The sequence below is a fragment of the Polypterus senegalus genome, chromosome 1 (assembly GCF_016835505.1).
Source record: "Polypterus senegalus isolate Bchr_013 chromosome 1, ASM1683550v1, whole genome shotgun sequence".
Classification (NCBI taxonomy): Eukaryota; Metazoa; Chordata; class Cladistia; order Polypteriformes; family Polypteridae; genus Polypterus; species Polypterus senegalus.
Window position 1 is genome coordinate 331303622 of NC_053154.1, and position 16186 is coordinate 331319807.

At 49.4% G+C, this 16186-nt stretch overlaps 1 protein-coding gene across 2 annotated transcripts in view; it reads left to right on the forward strand.

Annotated features, from left to right (window-relative positions):
• Nucleotides 1-16186, forward strand: part of lsp1a (lymphocyte specific protein 1 a) — a 91654-nt gene that overhangs the window by 14439 nt on the left and 61029 nt on the right. The window contains exon 1 of one of the 2 annotated variants that reach the window (XM_039738336.1): nt 15184-15497. The exons of the other annotated variant lie outside the window; for it this stretch is intronic. Coding sequence (XP_039594270.1) covers nt 15442-15497 — 56 coding nt within the window. The 5' untranslated portion in view covers nt 15184-15441. Of the gene's footprint in view, nt 1-15183; nt 15498-16186 lie in introns of those variants that run through there. 2 annotated transcript variants of the gene reach the window in all.

Here is a 16186-nt window from a genome sequence, read left to right on the forward strand (position 1 = left end):
CCTTCCATTATGGCCAGGAAAGGGTACAGAATGGCATTCACAAGTGCCTTACATACTGTGGGCATCAGAGGGCGCTGCAGTACCCCAAAACTCCAAACACACCGACACAAGTCATTCGTAAAAATGTAAGGTTTATTGAAAACAAGGACCCCTACAAATGGCTTCTTGGTCTTCTTGGTCACTGTCTCGCCACCAGTTTCTGTTCTTTCTCTTCTTCCTCTCTTGTTTCTCCTCCACTTCTCCCAGGCGAGTGACTCACCTGGATGTCTTACCTTGGACCCAGGGTATGGCTGATGCCCGGGCATAGCCTGATAGAAGTACTTTAGGGTCAATCAGAAGTTTTGTAAAGTAGGGATTACCAATGCCAACAGTTCCCTCTGCCAGCCTGAACAGAACCCAACTGGGCTGTCCCATGGGATTACAATTCCCATTATGCCTTGCAGGTATCCGTGTGGGAATCCTGGTCTGGGTGTGCTGTCATCTATCGTATTGGGAAGTCACTGCGCCAAATACAATGTCTCCCCCTGTTCCTTAATTACATTGGCCTCCTGGCCGGGTAATGAATCATGCCCTGTCCTGGTCAGGATGCCAGCCAATGCCTGTTGTCAATTACAAAACGCAATGCAATAAGTAATATGTAGCACCTTTAATGCTAAACACACAAAGGTCTTAAATGTCTACTTTCTTTCTTTCTTTCTTTCTTTCTTTCTTTCTTTCCTTTCTTTGCATTACTCTACTTTATATAGTGCCTTTACTTTTGATTTCTCAGCTCATTTGTTCTCCCAGATGCACTGTATTTCCACTGGTTGAGATTTTTTTAACTTCATGTACAACCAGTTACCTACTCCAGTTTATGTGTGGCTGACTGTCAAAGCTGCCCCATTCCTGAACTCCAACAGCTGGCGCACCCCCTTGTCAATTACTAAATGCCTCGTTGACCCCCTAAACTCCCCGTAAAGTGTGAGTCAGACAGACGTGAGCCATCACGGTGTAATGTCCCTCTCAAACAGGCGATATGAGGGTCCAGATAAATAATCAAACAGCCTTTAGCTGTGTATAGCGCCTTTCAAGGCGGCGTATGGCCATGTGAAAGTCACTTAGCCTTCCTGTGCTCCCAAATGTCTTCATGGGTGAATCACCAGGATGAGCTGCCTATCAATGCGCCACTTCAGTGCCAACCACAGGGCAGTCTGTTTTCCAGAATGTGCCGTAATGAGAGCGGCCGGTGATTGCGTTACGAGCTCATGGCTCTCGTTGGCGGCGGACTCTTCTAACTGTCATTTTGTGAGCAGGCGGATTAGACTTTTGTGTCCCCATGTCATTCTAAATGATTTCCGCTCTGAAGAGCCTTTCCAGCAGTAGCGAGCATCTCTGCTGTGTGATAACGCGGAGCGCAAACCGCAGGTGCTTTCGGTGGTCCACAAGGGTTTGCTGATATTTCGCTCGTGGTCGCTGATTTGATTGGCTGAAGTTTGACTCTTCAGGGCACTCCTTTCAGGAACCCTACGCCAACTTAGGGCAGCCCACCTGTCGCATGAACCCCTGCAGTTGTTTAAAGGAGAGTGAAAGGTGGGATGGACGCTCGTGAAACGATTGTGACTGAGGACCAGGATGTCTGCTGGCGCTCAGACGGGACTCCCGTGTTCACTTAAACCCCTCGTACTCGTCATTCCGATCAAATCTTGCGAGGAGGAGCTGAACGTTCATCCATCTGCGTGGCCAACCTGCCAGAACCGGCTGAGGGCCGAATTCACCGGAGCCTGGAATCCGCGTTCAGGTTTTATGCACTGGTGGGCTACGCGATGTGACCTGAGGCAGTCAGGAAATGGGAAACCCCCTCACCTCATGCCCAGCTTCAGTGCCTGGCAGAGAAGGGCGAGAAGGCGTTGAACTCTGCACTCTCCTGCAATGTGATTGGTTCAAAAGCCCAGAGAGGATTGGGGACAGAGCACGACCAGCTGTTAGATATGCGCGTCATGCGGCGTTGACTTTGACCGGGGGCTCCATGGATCACCTGCAGGGGTGGGGAGTTGTGTTTTGTCAGTGACTTCCTCCAGAGGACTCCCTGCTGTGACAGTGGGTGACTCAGACCTGCTTGTGCGCGTCAAGCTGTGTGGTTTGTGACATATTCACGTACTTGGCTGGTACCCACTGCACGGCTGATTCCTTTACCTTTGGACAGGTGCTGCTGGGTCCAGGGGGCTCGGTGTCATGTAGAAAATGGCGAGCGCAGGGTGAGACTGAGAAGCCTCTGGCAGGCTCAGCAGTCTGCAGCGGGCATCACACTTGGCGGGGTCCTTCAGTGAGGAGCCGATGGAAGAGGAGAAGAGGGGCACCTGATAATTTAACATCAGTGAGCGGGAATTGGGACGAAACGCTACTGGCACACGGGTTTCTAGAAATGTGCCCATCTTTTACATTTTATTGTTTTAAAAATTAGCGGAGCCGACGCATCCCTCGCAAGCTCAGACCACTCAGCCGATGTGTGCAGTTTTCAGCCACGCGTGAAAGAAAAGCTGAATGAGATTCAGGATCACAGATGTTAATACGCTGAGCTGCAATTAGAAGATAAGCAGACAATTCAGATGAGCATTTGCACCAACTGAGGGGCACACAGGGCTGGAGCCAATCCTGGCAGCGTTTGGGCACAAAGCGTAGCCTGAGTAGTCGACTGCGTGCAAGAATACAAGTGAACTGGAATTCCAGGGTGGCCTTCTATCTATCTATCTATCACCTTTCATATCTATCTATTATATAGTGCCTTTCATGTCTATCTATCTATCTATCTATCTATCTATCTATCTATCTATCTATCTATCTATATAGTGCCTTTCACTCTATCTATCTATCTATATAGTGCCTTTCATGTCTATCTATCTATCTATCACCTATCATATCTATCTATTATATAGTGCCTTTCATCTATCTATCTATCTATCTATCTATCTATCTATCTATCTATCTATCTATCTATCTATCTAGTGCCTTTCATCTATCTATCTATCTATCTATCTATCTATCTATTATATAGTGCCTTTCATGTGTATCTATCTATCTATCTATCATATAGTGCCTTTCCAATCTCTCTATACTTAACCCATCCTCGTCTGCCTCGTTTCTGGAGGGTGAGGATGTTTTATAAAGTCAGAAGCCCACCTGAGACTTTCAGCATGCTCTGCACACGTGACATCTGTACGTACAGCATCTGCTGGTCATGGTGTCCCGTGTTGTGTGACGTGGCTAATTTAGGATGTGACCAGATGGCTGCCATGGCTGCTTTAAGAATGCACTCAGGTTTTGTGCCCAATGGGCATGTGGTCAGAGCAGGTTGGACCTTTTCGCAAGAGCGGCTCAGAGATCGGTGCCATTCAGAGTTCCACCCGTTAAGCTTTGCCATCGATTTTGTTCAAAGTGTCCCCCTGAAGGCGAGCGCCTGTCATTTTAAATAAAGGTGCGATCATCTCAAGTAACAATCACAGACGTCTGCAGCACCTTCAAAGTGGGCCGGGAGACAGCAGGAGGGATTCCCCGCTCATCCGCTCCCCATGGTGGCCTGAGGGCTGGCAGCGTGTGAGTCGAGGGAGCAGCGCCATGGAGTCGGAGTTTTGATTTCGCTGTCAGAGGCGTTTTTTTTCCCAGCTCTTCCTTCCGGCAGTAAAACAGAGGAAGCCATAAAAACAGAACAAAACATCTGATAGCACCGTGTGTGAAGACGCTCAGGGGCAGAGACGGGCACCAAGTCCACAGACCACTGGGCTGCCTTTGCTAAGCCCTCCTGTTAGCCAGAACCAGCCTGTTAAATAAAAGTGTGTGATTGGCTCGAATGCTGAGGTCTCCTTGTTCTTCCAGGATGTCATGGACCATCGGTGACTTCTGTCCATATTAACGTTTTTCTCATCATCTATGAAAGGAACTAAAATGACCAAAAACACAAATGATACAAACGTTCACCTACACTGAGTGTATGCAAATTGGTGGGAAAATCCTTGAAGGGACGGCAGTGACACTCGCTAAGGGATTTGTCATAAAACTACGGTGACCCTTAAATGATTTGCATTCTTCACACAAACGCAGCACTTGAACCGTACAAAGTGCAATTTAGACGCATGCAGGTAAGCAGCTCCACTGTATCCACCATATTGGGATGTGCTGGTCTGCCGTCAGTCAGGAGCCAATCAGGGAGGAGACACGTGATCAGCACGAGCCAATCGAGTGCCGTTAGAGTCAGCAGCATCAAAGCTCTACGTCTTCACCCACCACGATGAGTCCGTGCTTTCAGAAGTAAATGACTCTTGAGAGATTATCGGCGTCCTCCATGTTCAAGGGGTCATGTGGATGAAAAGTCGAGACTTAAACCGAAACACAGTGGGGTGGACGCAGCCGGGGGTCTTCAGATGCAGGTAAAGGTAGTGGCCATATTGGGTGGGCTGAGCGGCCTCCTCTCGTCCAGATTGTTCTCATGGTGTAAAGATGGCTGCTGTCATCCAGAGCTAATTGTGAGAGGCAGACCCTCCATGAATGCACAAATGGGGGGCTTCACAAGGGTCTAACCCCGATCCATGTATCCTCCTAAATTAATGGCTTTACTTTTGTTCTTCACTATCTGCACTTAATTAAATACTCAGAGTAGATGATCCACTGTTGAGAACGAGGGTCACAGACACCACAAAAATGAACAGGGAGGCGTCTTCAGTGGGCAGCACAGAAGGTCACCTCAACCCGGCCAGTCGCCAAGGGCTGCCTGAGGCTTCAGAGTAAGTTAGGCCAAAATGAAGAGGCAGAATTATAAAGTCGAGAAAACACTGAAGGGTCTGCGAAATGTCAAAGGGCCTCACGGGAGGGCTGTGTGTCTATCGATCTATCATGGAGTATATAGCGCCTTTCACTCTGTCTATCTATCTGTCTATCTATCTATTATATAGTGCCTTTCACTCTATCTATCTATCTACTGTATCTATCTATCTATCTATTTATCTATCTATTATATAGCGTCTTTCGCTCTGTCTATCTATCTATCATATAGTGCCTTTCATCTATCTATCTATCTATCCATCCATTATATAGTGCCTTTCATCTATCTATCTATCTATCTATCTATATAGCTTTCTTTCTATCTATTATATAGTGTCTTTCATCTATCTATCTATCTATTATATAGCGCCTTTCATCTATCTATCTATCTATTATATCTTTCATCTATCTATCTATCTATCTATCTATCTATCTATCTATCTATCTATTATATAGTGCCTTTCACTCTGTCTATCTATCTATCTATCTATCGATTTCCTAGCAGTGTGTCAGCCGGCCGTGTTGAACTGAGGCCTCAGCTAAGGCGCCATCCATTGAATGGACCCATCAGGAGTGTTCAGAGACTAAGTGAGGACTTTGCTGTGTGTGACGTTTGTGGTGTTGTTTTGGTGACTCTGTAGAAGTGACTCTGCTACTCCTTACGTGTAATGTACTCTGAACAAAGACTTGGTTTGGTCTTCGTGACACTAATGTGGCGTCAGTTGTCATGTCATGTGTGTGTTTGTGTTTTTCATGTATTGATAGTTTGCAGCCACTATCGTCGTATTTTACTTGGGGCTTTTCTGATTTGAGGCAGGGTGGCACAGTGCTTAGCAGATTGTCCCGCTCAGAGCTTTACTGACACTGCTTGTCACACACATGTGTGGTGTGCCATCTTTGTTCAGGCTCAGCTATTGAAGTGCAGCCTCAGACCCTCCATGGCGCAGGGCAGACACAATCCTTTGATGCCCACTGCGAGTGCTTGGCTCAGAATTTGGGATTTAGTGACCTTTAGTGACGCCTCCTGAGGTCATTGGGTGTTTCTGGTCCCACAGCATCAGACAGGTGACCCTGTAAGAGCTGATCAGGTCATGGCTTGTGCCCCAGCAGCAGTAGCCCCCCTATTTGGACGAGTACTCAGGGAGGCCACTCGATGGCCACAGCGTCTTTCAGTTTTCTTCGTCTGCCTCACATCTCATCTTCCTCGCCACTTCACCTCATTTCTTTGCTCGCTGCTACTCTCCTTTTCGTGACGTCCCTTTGTGTGAAGCCCTTCACCCCGTTGCTCCACAAGACCACTCGCTAAGCTTTATTAACGGCAAATATTGAGAAATAAAGACACACATACGTCGGCTAATTTGCTTTGTTCTATGACGTCACCGACATTTCATTCAAATCGGCCAACGCGTGTTTGAGATTTTGGGGGTCTATTGTGGAGGGGGCACCCCTAAATGTCGATATATCAAAACGTCCTCCCTCAGAGGACACCTGCGGGCCTAAATGGACCACCCTGACAAATGTCATCTGTTTGCCTAAATGGAAGACGAGTGAGTCGGCGTTGAAATGAAGAAGAACACCCAAGGACTTGGACAGGCGTCACCTTTAGGTGACAAAGTCTCAGTACACAGAAGAATAAACCAAAAGGCAAAAGAGCAACACGACTGCCCCTGAGGTCCTCATCACTGTGTGGTGACAGCATGGTGGTGGTGACGTCAGTGTGGCCCCGCCTCTTCAAGTGCCACCCACAGAGCAGACTTCGGTCTAAAGTGACAGCCCAGACTTGACATACGTAAGAGAATTAAAAAGTAATTCAAATACAACAGAAAGTAAATACGCAGAAACTCCTGCTGCTTCTTAATTGGGGGCTTTCACCGTGTTGTGATGCTGGTGCCAATTGTTGGGCCGGGGGGGGGTGCTTTGATGCCCCCTTTGAGAGTGTCAGACCACTATGTGGCAGCTATCAAACTGTCACAATGTCACCACCGACTGCAGGCCTCCCATGGGTGGCTTGTGCTGTTTTTCCCATGTCAACCCGCCCACCATGCATAACTGATGTCCCCCTAAAATGTGAAGCTGGCTGAGGGTGTCACCAAGACGTGTTCTTTGCCAGGTCACATTACTCCCCAGGGAACGTCACCTTCCCCACCCCCCTATGGACCCTCATTCTGAGAAACTGGTGGATTCAAAGGAAATTCACGGCGTCTCCAAACCCCAAATCCTTGTAGCCCACCCAGAAATGTTCAAAAAGGACCCTACAGCTCTTTGTGGTGACGAGTTCTGCAAACACAAAATGCATTTGACATCAAACACAAAAAATCACATTTTTAACACATTTCAGATTTTCTGTGGGACGGTAATGAGACCAGCTGGGCTGGCGACGGTGTCACAGGAGACAGAGCTGGAGGTGGCAGAGTTAAAGATGCTAAGATTGGCATTGGGTGTGAAGAGGATTAGAAATGAGGACTTTAGAAGGTCAGCTCAGGTGGGATGGGTGGGAGACAAAATCAGAGAGGCGAGATGGCGTTAGTTTGGAGACATGATGGGTAGAATGAGAGTAGGGTGCTAAGGATGGCACTGCCAGGCAAGAGGAGAAGAGGAAAGCCTAAGAGGAGGTTTATGGATGTCCTGAGAGAGGACATGCAGGTGACGGGGGTGACAGAGCAAGATGACAAGGACAGAAAGAGATGGAAGAAGATGATCTGCTGTGGTGACCCCTAACAAGAGCAGCCGGAAGAAGAAGAAGAAGAAGAAGAAGAAGAAGATTTGAACCCAAACTTTGTGTGTTCACCACTGGGGAGCGTTTGGCTCCATCTGATGCTGGCAGGAAAAGCTTCGGCAGACACGGAGATGTGAGTTTGAGTATCGAAACGAAACGAAGCGTCAGGGTCCCCAGGCTGGCACGGTGCCATTGCAAACAACATCAGGGCTGTGGCGAATGCATTGATGAGACAATAAGTAAAGGCGCTATATTGATATCACTCTGACAATGAAAAATGAAGCTGTGATACGCAAACTGGCAAAGTGAAATGAGAGCCCATCCGCCATGCAGGAGACCCCAAGTGCGCTTAAATCAAAGACGGGGGGCAGGGGGGCACCTATTCTGCTGAACGACTGGACACTGCAGCTTTGAGGAATTAGGGGCCGGAGAATGAAACAACGACTGGGCAGCACAGTTTGGAGTCCAGACGTCTGAAAGCAGCACATCAAAGACTGAAGGCCTGGAGCACAAATTACTCATCAGATCACACGGCAGCCGAATCCACAGCCTCGGACCACCAGAAACACAGGAGGCTCCTGCTGTCACAACAGTGAAGTCACTCACTGCGGGAAAGACCCTTAGAAAATGTCACGTCCAGAGTCTGAGACGGACAAGCAGACAGAAGAAAAGCCAAACCAAGAAACAGACGAGCATCAAAACCAAAACTCGGGAGGAAGAATCGTTCGTAACTCATTCACATCATCAATCAGAGGGGACCCCCAGGGGTCTGTTCCTGGACACACATTCTGGTTTATATGAATGACGTGGATTCTGGGAGAGTTCATAAACCTGTCAGATTCACAGATGACACTAAAACTGGAGGGATGGCAGGAAGTGAGGCGGCAGCAGAGAGAATATAAGACCACCAGGGTGAGCTTCAGATCTGAGTGAACGTCTGGAAAATGGAGTTGAATGAAGAAAAGTGGAAAGCGCTACACGTGGGGAGGAGGAACATCAACTACAAATACAAGGTGGGAGACACTGAGCTACAGGAGGAGACCCCTGACGAAGATTTAGGGGGCCATGTGGACACAAGTAAGAAATGTGAAGTGACGACTAAAAAAAAGGACAGGTGGTGACATCATAAAAACTCAGGGGACGTCGTGCTCAGACTGAACAACACACATCTGGAGGGTGGCACCACATCTGGAGTGCCGTGTGCAGCTCTGGTCACCCCAGTACAAGAACAGCCAGGGGCATCATGGGACTGAAGGACACCGAGGGGACGGCGTGGGGACCTCAGCAGGTCTTCAAAATCCTCACAGACATCAATCGAGGAGAGCCAGCAACATTCAGTCAGTTGTCATGAAATTAAAATGATTTCCACGACAAACGAAGAGCTGGGGAAGGACCCCCGTATGTTGTCTAGTGGACAAAGCAAAGAAAATAATTGAGAAGATGACTCGAAAAAACAATTGACAACGTGAAACAGTGACATGGCGCTTGAATACAGGAAAAGATGGCTGGCGGAAATGATGTGGCAGGAGATGACGTCGTAACGGGGAGGACGGAAGTGACCTTGAGGAGCCGGAAGTGACATCATCATCGGGAGACTGGAAGTGATGTCATTCTCGAGGAGCCAGAAGTGACATCATCATCTGGTAACTGGTAGTGACGCCATCTTTGGGAGAGTGGAAGTGACGTTTTCATCTGGAGACTGGAAGTGATGTTATTGTTGATGTGACACAAGTGACATCAATCTCGGGCAACCAGAAGTGACATCATCCTCGGGCAGCTGGGAAAAAATGATGTTCTTGCTGATGAGGCAGAAGTGATGTTATCATCGGGCGACTGGTTGTGACTCCATCAGTGGGAGACCGGAAGTGACGTTTTCATCAGGAGTTAGACGTGGAAGTGACGTTGGGCGGCCATCTTGGGAATCTGGAAGTTTATGTGTGGAGTAGATTGGATTATTTCTCTTCTTGTGGTCTGATGAACGAGAGAGAGGCGTCAGTCCCGTAAATCTCGCGATGTTTCCCTCTTTGCCTCCTAAGCGCACAGTTTAAGGGTGAATGACAGCCTCGAGGACACCTAGTGGAGACTAAGGGAGGTGCATTTCAAAGTGAAGCCAGGAAGAGTTGTGGGACTTTGAAACAAACTAGCGAGACACAAACCCTGAGAGCCTTTAAGAAGAATCAGGAGGAGACAACGTGGGGACAGCTGAGCTCTTAGCTAAACAAGCGAGTGACAAATGGCCGGCGTGGCCTCCTCTCGTTTGTCAAAAGTTCTAAGAGCAAACGATCAAAAGCAGAGGATCTGAAAACATTTCGAAGGAGTGATCTGACAATGAGCTCTGAAGTGGGATAAGGAAGTGACGTGAAGTCCTGGAGAGCCCGCCATCCCGCCGTGTTGTCACCGGAAGGTCACGACCTCCAAGGACACGAGCAACACTTGAAACGGTTCTAACGACGGAAATGGAAAATGGAGGAAGAAACGCCGCAGTGAGTCTTAAAGGGGTTGGAAATTCTGAAACGAAATGGCGGAGACAAAATCCTCATTAAAACGAGAGCTGGATCTCAGAAAGAAGAAGAAGAAGAAGAAGAAGAAAATGAGAGCAGAGCCCTCACAGCAAACCAACATGGCACCACACAAAAAATGACAGCAGTTCTAGCGTTTAAAATGAGAGACGAAGATAAAACGAATTCAAGTGCGTTTGGCCCGCCGGTGTCTGCTCTGATCTCACAGAATGGTTTGGGTGACACAAAGGAAAAGAGAGTTTGGGGGGTCGGCACAAATAAAGACAGTGAAAGGACCCCTGAAGGAGGAGTGGATGGGCGGACGGCGTCTGGGCGAGGAAGGCCCACCCGAGTGATCTGCACACCGACGACCTTCTGGTCTCATTAAAGGGGCAAACACGGCAAAGCAGGAGCACCGATAAAGTGGGCCGATGAGGGTCCACAGGGGGATTTCACCAGGAGATGATGGATTGCCGAAGTGCAAGGGGCAAAGGTCGCGGAGGACCGATGAGCAGGAGAGTAATTGGTTACTTAACCCGCCTGGAATGTCGTTGGCGAGTCGAGGAGCCCCCGCTGGCCTGGGAGCCGTCCAAGTGACGAGGAAAGTGCTTCCTGATGCGAGCCGATGAGAGGATAAGCAGCGCGGCTGGGAAACATTTGGCTGTCGCCGTCAAGATGTTCTCGCGTGCTCCTCAAAGGTCCAAACACGGAGTTAAGGTGACAACAACGCTGGCCTGGTGGGCCGATAAGAGCAGCGGACCAAAGGTGTTGTGCACCTGTCAGGAATGACAGAAAAAGGACCGGACGTGTCCCCCTAAAAGCCACCGCCAAGGACACTTTGAGAGACTCCACACACACACACGCACGCTGAACTCGGGTCCCATCCAGAAGCTCTCAGTTCAAAGAGGTTCACATTGTGGTGGGAGGCGTTGCTCCCCGGTGACGCCACTTTGTGCCATTGTTTGGCGCGGTTGCCGGGCTGTTGCTAGGCGTGGCAGCCAGGATCGTGTATCACGTGACGCCGATGCCACAAACGGTGATGAGCGAATCAGGCGAGTCAGGAAACTGAAAGAAAAATTCATTCTGCGGGCGACTGAGCAAATGTCCCAAAGTGTTTAGGGGTTGTGCTCGTGGCGCGGATCACAAAAGGACCACTGCACCCCTCTGCCCGCTGCGCCCACTTCTACTTATGGAGACGTCACGTGCCCTTCTCCACGTGCCCACCTCTCTAAAGCTGGTTGGCCACCGTGACCTGGAAGCCCCCCTCTTGACTCTGCCCCGCAGTTTGGAGTTTCTTCTTACGGCCTGTGACCCCCAAGTCTTGATTTACGTTTTGATCCGTGAAGTAGCAGGATAGAAGAGACGAAAATAAAATGAGAAAAGCAAGAGAACTCGAGAGCTGCCATCCATAGTTAAAGCAAAAGAGAGAATTAGGGATTCAAAAAGACGATTTGAGTGACAAGCACAAGGAACGAGAAGGCCTTGGAATATGTCAGGACATCCGTCATGTCATGACACCGAGTTCACGACCCTGGAGGACACGCCCCCTAGCCTCTGGAGGAAGACACCGTATGTGAGGAGGAGACAAAGCAAAGTTAAAGAAATGGGGGGGGGGGGCCACCCTGACAACACAGAACTGAAGTAGGGTGGCGGCCATCTTGATTATATACTGAAGGTCTTGGACAGGAAGGGGAGGGTCCAGGAGGGGAAGTGACATCAGCACTGGAGTGGCAGTTAGGCAGAGGGAGGAAGAGAGAAGACTTTAGACCACAGCGCCAACCCCTGGATCGGGGGGTTATTACTGTCACCTGAGCCCCTAAGCTGCCCCCCCCCCATGACTCCTACAAAAATAATTCACAAAAATCGTCTCCACACATTAATTTAAAAAGTTTGTGGACCGCTTGGCACCAAAACCATCGCTTAGAAAAGCAAAATAACGACATTCATACAAAAAATGGGGTAGACAAGGAGTGACTTGGGGGCTCAGAGCGAGAGGACACAACGAGGACGCGTGACAAGTAAGTCCATGTGCTGACCTCAGGAGGAGCTTCATGAAGAACACTGATGTCACCTCCAGAAGACCCGCCCTTTCTGGCGCCGTCACCGTTCGTATTGAGAGCCCACCGGTCCACAGACACACAGACCCTCAGCCAGCGTGTCCCTAAGCTTTTGCTTTCCTTCATCTCTGTGACTTTTCGTTTTTCTCCTCCCCACTGATATTCAGGGACCCCCAAGATGACACTGGGCCTTGTCCCTCGCTGTTCGTCCGTCTCTGCAGGAGAACACCAATGACATCGAATTATTATATTTTATTTAAGTTCTAAACGATGGAGAGGTGGGGTTGGGGGGGGCAGCAGAATTAAAACTAAAGCCTCCCTCCTCGTGCCAACGGCAAACGAACACGCAGCGGGTTTTGCGAATGTTACGGCAAAGCGCAGCTGAGAGTTTTGCAGTCAATTCGATCGTTTCTCGTGTCACCGGCCGCGCAGCGGAGCAGGAGACGGAGACGCGACCCACCGAGGCGAGCGAAGCCGAAGGGGCCAAAACAAAGAGATCAGAGAGGGCCGATGGTAACAATTCGTCCCGCCACGCTGACACGAGACTGTCGCTACTGTTAACCTGTCCTTAGTGGTGACAGCTGATCGAGGGACAGGCCGATGTCACACCCCAATAAAGCCCCCTTAGTTTATAAGGTTCAGTCACCCCTCATGCTGGCGCATTTATAGGCCAAAAAAAACGAACAGTCAATCTCAGTAATCACACGAGGAACACGTGACATCACCAAAAACAGAAACGAGCCCCTCCATAAGCCCCCCAACCCTAAATAACTCTTATATGTGACGATACAAATCGAAATAAAATAAAACTCCTGGGAGGGAGACTAGGAAGACGAGACAATTTGACGTCCCGCGAGACAAGGCAGTGAGAGAACCTTTTAAACAAGTCCACGGACGTCTAACCTGGCACTTGTTGGATTGCTGTTGGCAGACACGCGTCGTCGTGCGCTCTCAGCTCGTAAAACGACAAGCGACAAGCAGAACACGCAGAACACGCAGAACACGCAGCTCGCCAGCAGCTGCAGGAAGACAGCCAGCCGATGATCCGACCCACCTCGTTAGCGTGCGTTCAGCCGCCCCCCATTCACAACGAGAGCGGCGCCGTACGTCCTGTGGGAAAGCAAATAATGAATCTGTGACAATTCCCATGAAAAGAACAATCTCTTTAAATTGTTTAGAATACAAAAGGATTAAGAAACAAGAAAACACTTTGTTTAAGAACAATGAAATACCAAATGGAAGAAATGAACAAAAACCTTTTCACTGGCAAACATGACACCGTTTTCAAAAATTTAACAAAATAAACAAGAAACGAAGAGCCGGGATGGAAGGCTCAGCAAGACCGTAACAGAAACCTGGGCCTGGTAAGAGCGGCCGCGGATGAGACCAAGTGGGACGTGCGTACGGCGAGGAGAAAACAGGCAGAAAATGAAAGACGCGCCCAAAAAAGAACAATAAAGCTGAGCAGAACTGCAGTAGCTGGTCAAGGTCACCAGAAAGGAGACATCCAAGAGCACAGGGCAGCCAGAAGACCAGAAGGTGACCCTGCCTGGTGCCCCCTGCCAGGATCTGCCAGTCTTTGTTGTTGCTTAAATTGTCATCTGTCAGGGATGAAACAACCACTGGCACAGAAGTGACATGCTGGGTGATGCCACAGGCGTCCATTTATATTTAGGCAGACTGAGAATAAAGAAAATGATGGGATCTTGTCAGCTCTGAAGGACCAGCAGCCAGTTTGAGAAAATTATGGAACAAAATGAGTAGGAACAGCAGATGAGCAGCACACGAGCAACACACGGGCACGGGGAGGTGACAACGCAGAGGACACGTCTCTGGCACCATGGTGTCTTTGGCACTGAACTCGGCTCCTTCTCAGTCCAAGTCTGCGTCTCTTTTGGTTTGGACACTTCAGTCCTGCGTCCTCACCAAAGTGGCCACCAGGGCACTTTGAATGGGCCTGGCATGAGTGAGCAGCAGGGTAGAAGTGGCACAGGGGACACGAGTCCATAGAATGGACACATGTATGAAAAGACATTTGGAGTTCAGTCATTTATACTTAAAGAAAAAGATGAATGGACATCAAATGAACAGGACATGGGCCGCCAGTGATGAGACAGACACGCAGAAAGATTAGATAGAGAGAGTGAAAGGCACTATGTAATAGATAGATAGATAGATAGATGAAAGGCGCTATATAATAGATAGATAGATAGATAGATAGAGTGAAAGGCATTATATAATAGATAGATAGATAGATAGATAGATAGATAGATAGATAGATAGATAGATAGATAGATAGATAGATAGATATGAAAGGCGCTATGTAACTTACATGAAGGTAGAAAGTGAAAGGCGCCATATAACTAACGCCACATATCTGATCTGACAGGCGCAGCATCTTATACTGGGCGCACGCACAAAAAAAATCCAAATGGTGATTACAGTCAATCCATTACGGATGCCATTTATGTAACTGAAGGGGAGCGCGAATTGACCCCCATTTGTCGTTGGAGTTTATTGACACTGACTGTCCGCTATGGTTAACTTCACTAAACCCCCCCCTAACCCACCAGTGAATTCAAAACGGGCTTCGACCGGCACTGATTAACTGGCTATATGTGTAGATACATGAGACGCTCCGGCGCTCAAACCGTTAACCCCTCGGCGATTTCTCCGGTTGTCGCCGTTCCGTTTTATGCGTCGCCATAGCTTTTCAGTGTATGCCCGGCGTCCCGTCCCGCACTGATTTGTGACCTCATAATGGACAAAGAGGGTTCGTGAACTGGATGGATGGACGGACGGACGGTTCGTCTCGAAGTCACGAAGCTTTAAGTGTACGCGGACTGAGGCGATATTGGCGGTGGCGACGTGCGCTTTAGTGCGACACGTCCATTAGGAGCCGAAGGCGGGCGCGTTCTCGTTTCAGGTCACCTCTAAAGTAAACTTCAGCGCGGCTCAGATAAAGGGTCTCCATTGTCTGTAAATCAGTGGAGTCTCTCCCGATTGTTCCTGGCACCACTTTTGTAAAGGGGGGAGCTCCATATCATCTTACCTCACACCCTCCCGGGGACCGTCATGTGACCCGGCAGCCAGCGGATTCAGGCGAGAGAGGGAAATGATGCAAAGCCAGCCAGGTCTTTAAAGCGCTCAATGAGAACCACATGCAGGATGACGGAGGCTGGGCTGTGACTAAGCCTGCCTGCCTGGCTGATTGAGAGGATCCGCGCTGAAAGAAACCCTCCTGACATTTCCAAGGCACGGGCGTGTAGGGAGAGGAGCTGAGGAGGGGGGGAGAAAAACAAGGAAAAGCGAAGACAAAAACCCTCGTGTTGAAGGCGAAAGTGGCGTTCGGTAATCGACAAAGAAGAAAAGACGAGCCATGTCCGGTGCGATTGTGCGGAGGAACTCCAGCAAGAAAATGCAAAATCTGCTAAGGTGAGACGGACGGCCACGGAGGGGCGGCTGGGTTGTACGCTCGGTGTCGCGCTCTCTCGCTTTGTTTGGCGAGGTGGCCGGATGCGACATGGCTACTCGGGCTCACCTGTAAAGGCGGAGAATGGGGGCGCTCCTGGAGACCACCCCCCACCCCTCGCGCTGCATTGCATTGATTTCAAGGGCGGCCACCGTGGGCAGGGTCGAGGTCTTCCATACCTGAAGCCAACATAGGCGCGCACAGAATGCAGAGACCTTCGAAGGCAGCGGTATGAAGTTTCTGTTAAAAAGGCGGTGGTCTAAAAGTCTGGGGGTCCGGAGCGGGCGTGGAAGCGTGCGAGTCTGAGGTTGGGCGTTAGGTCGCTAATAGGTAGGGCGGGCTGTGTGGCGTAATGGGTGAGGTTTTGGGAGGTGAGGCTGCGGGTTCAAATCCCGTTACTGACATTGAGTATCCCTGTTCAAGTCACTTCACCTGCATGGCCTTTAAACGGGAAAAAAGTAATGGCATCAATCGTATCTCAGATGTGTAAGTCGCCTTGGATGAAGGCATCGGCTTACTAATCGCTTAAGTTCCTTTTCAAAGTCGGCGTTGTCTGCTCGTCCTTTCGAAAATGCGAAGCGCTGTGAGCTGACCTACCGAGTAGGGCGCTATATAAGACCGCATGCGCGCTTTGGGTGTCACCGCCTGCATT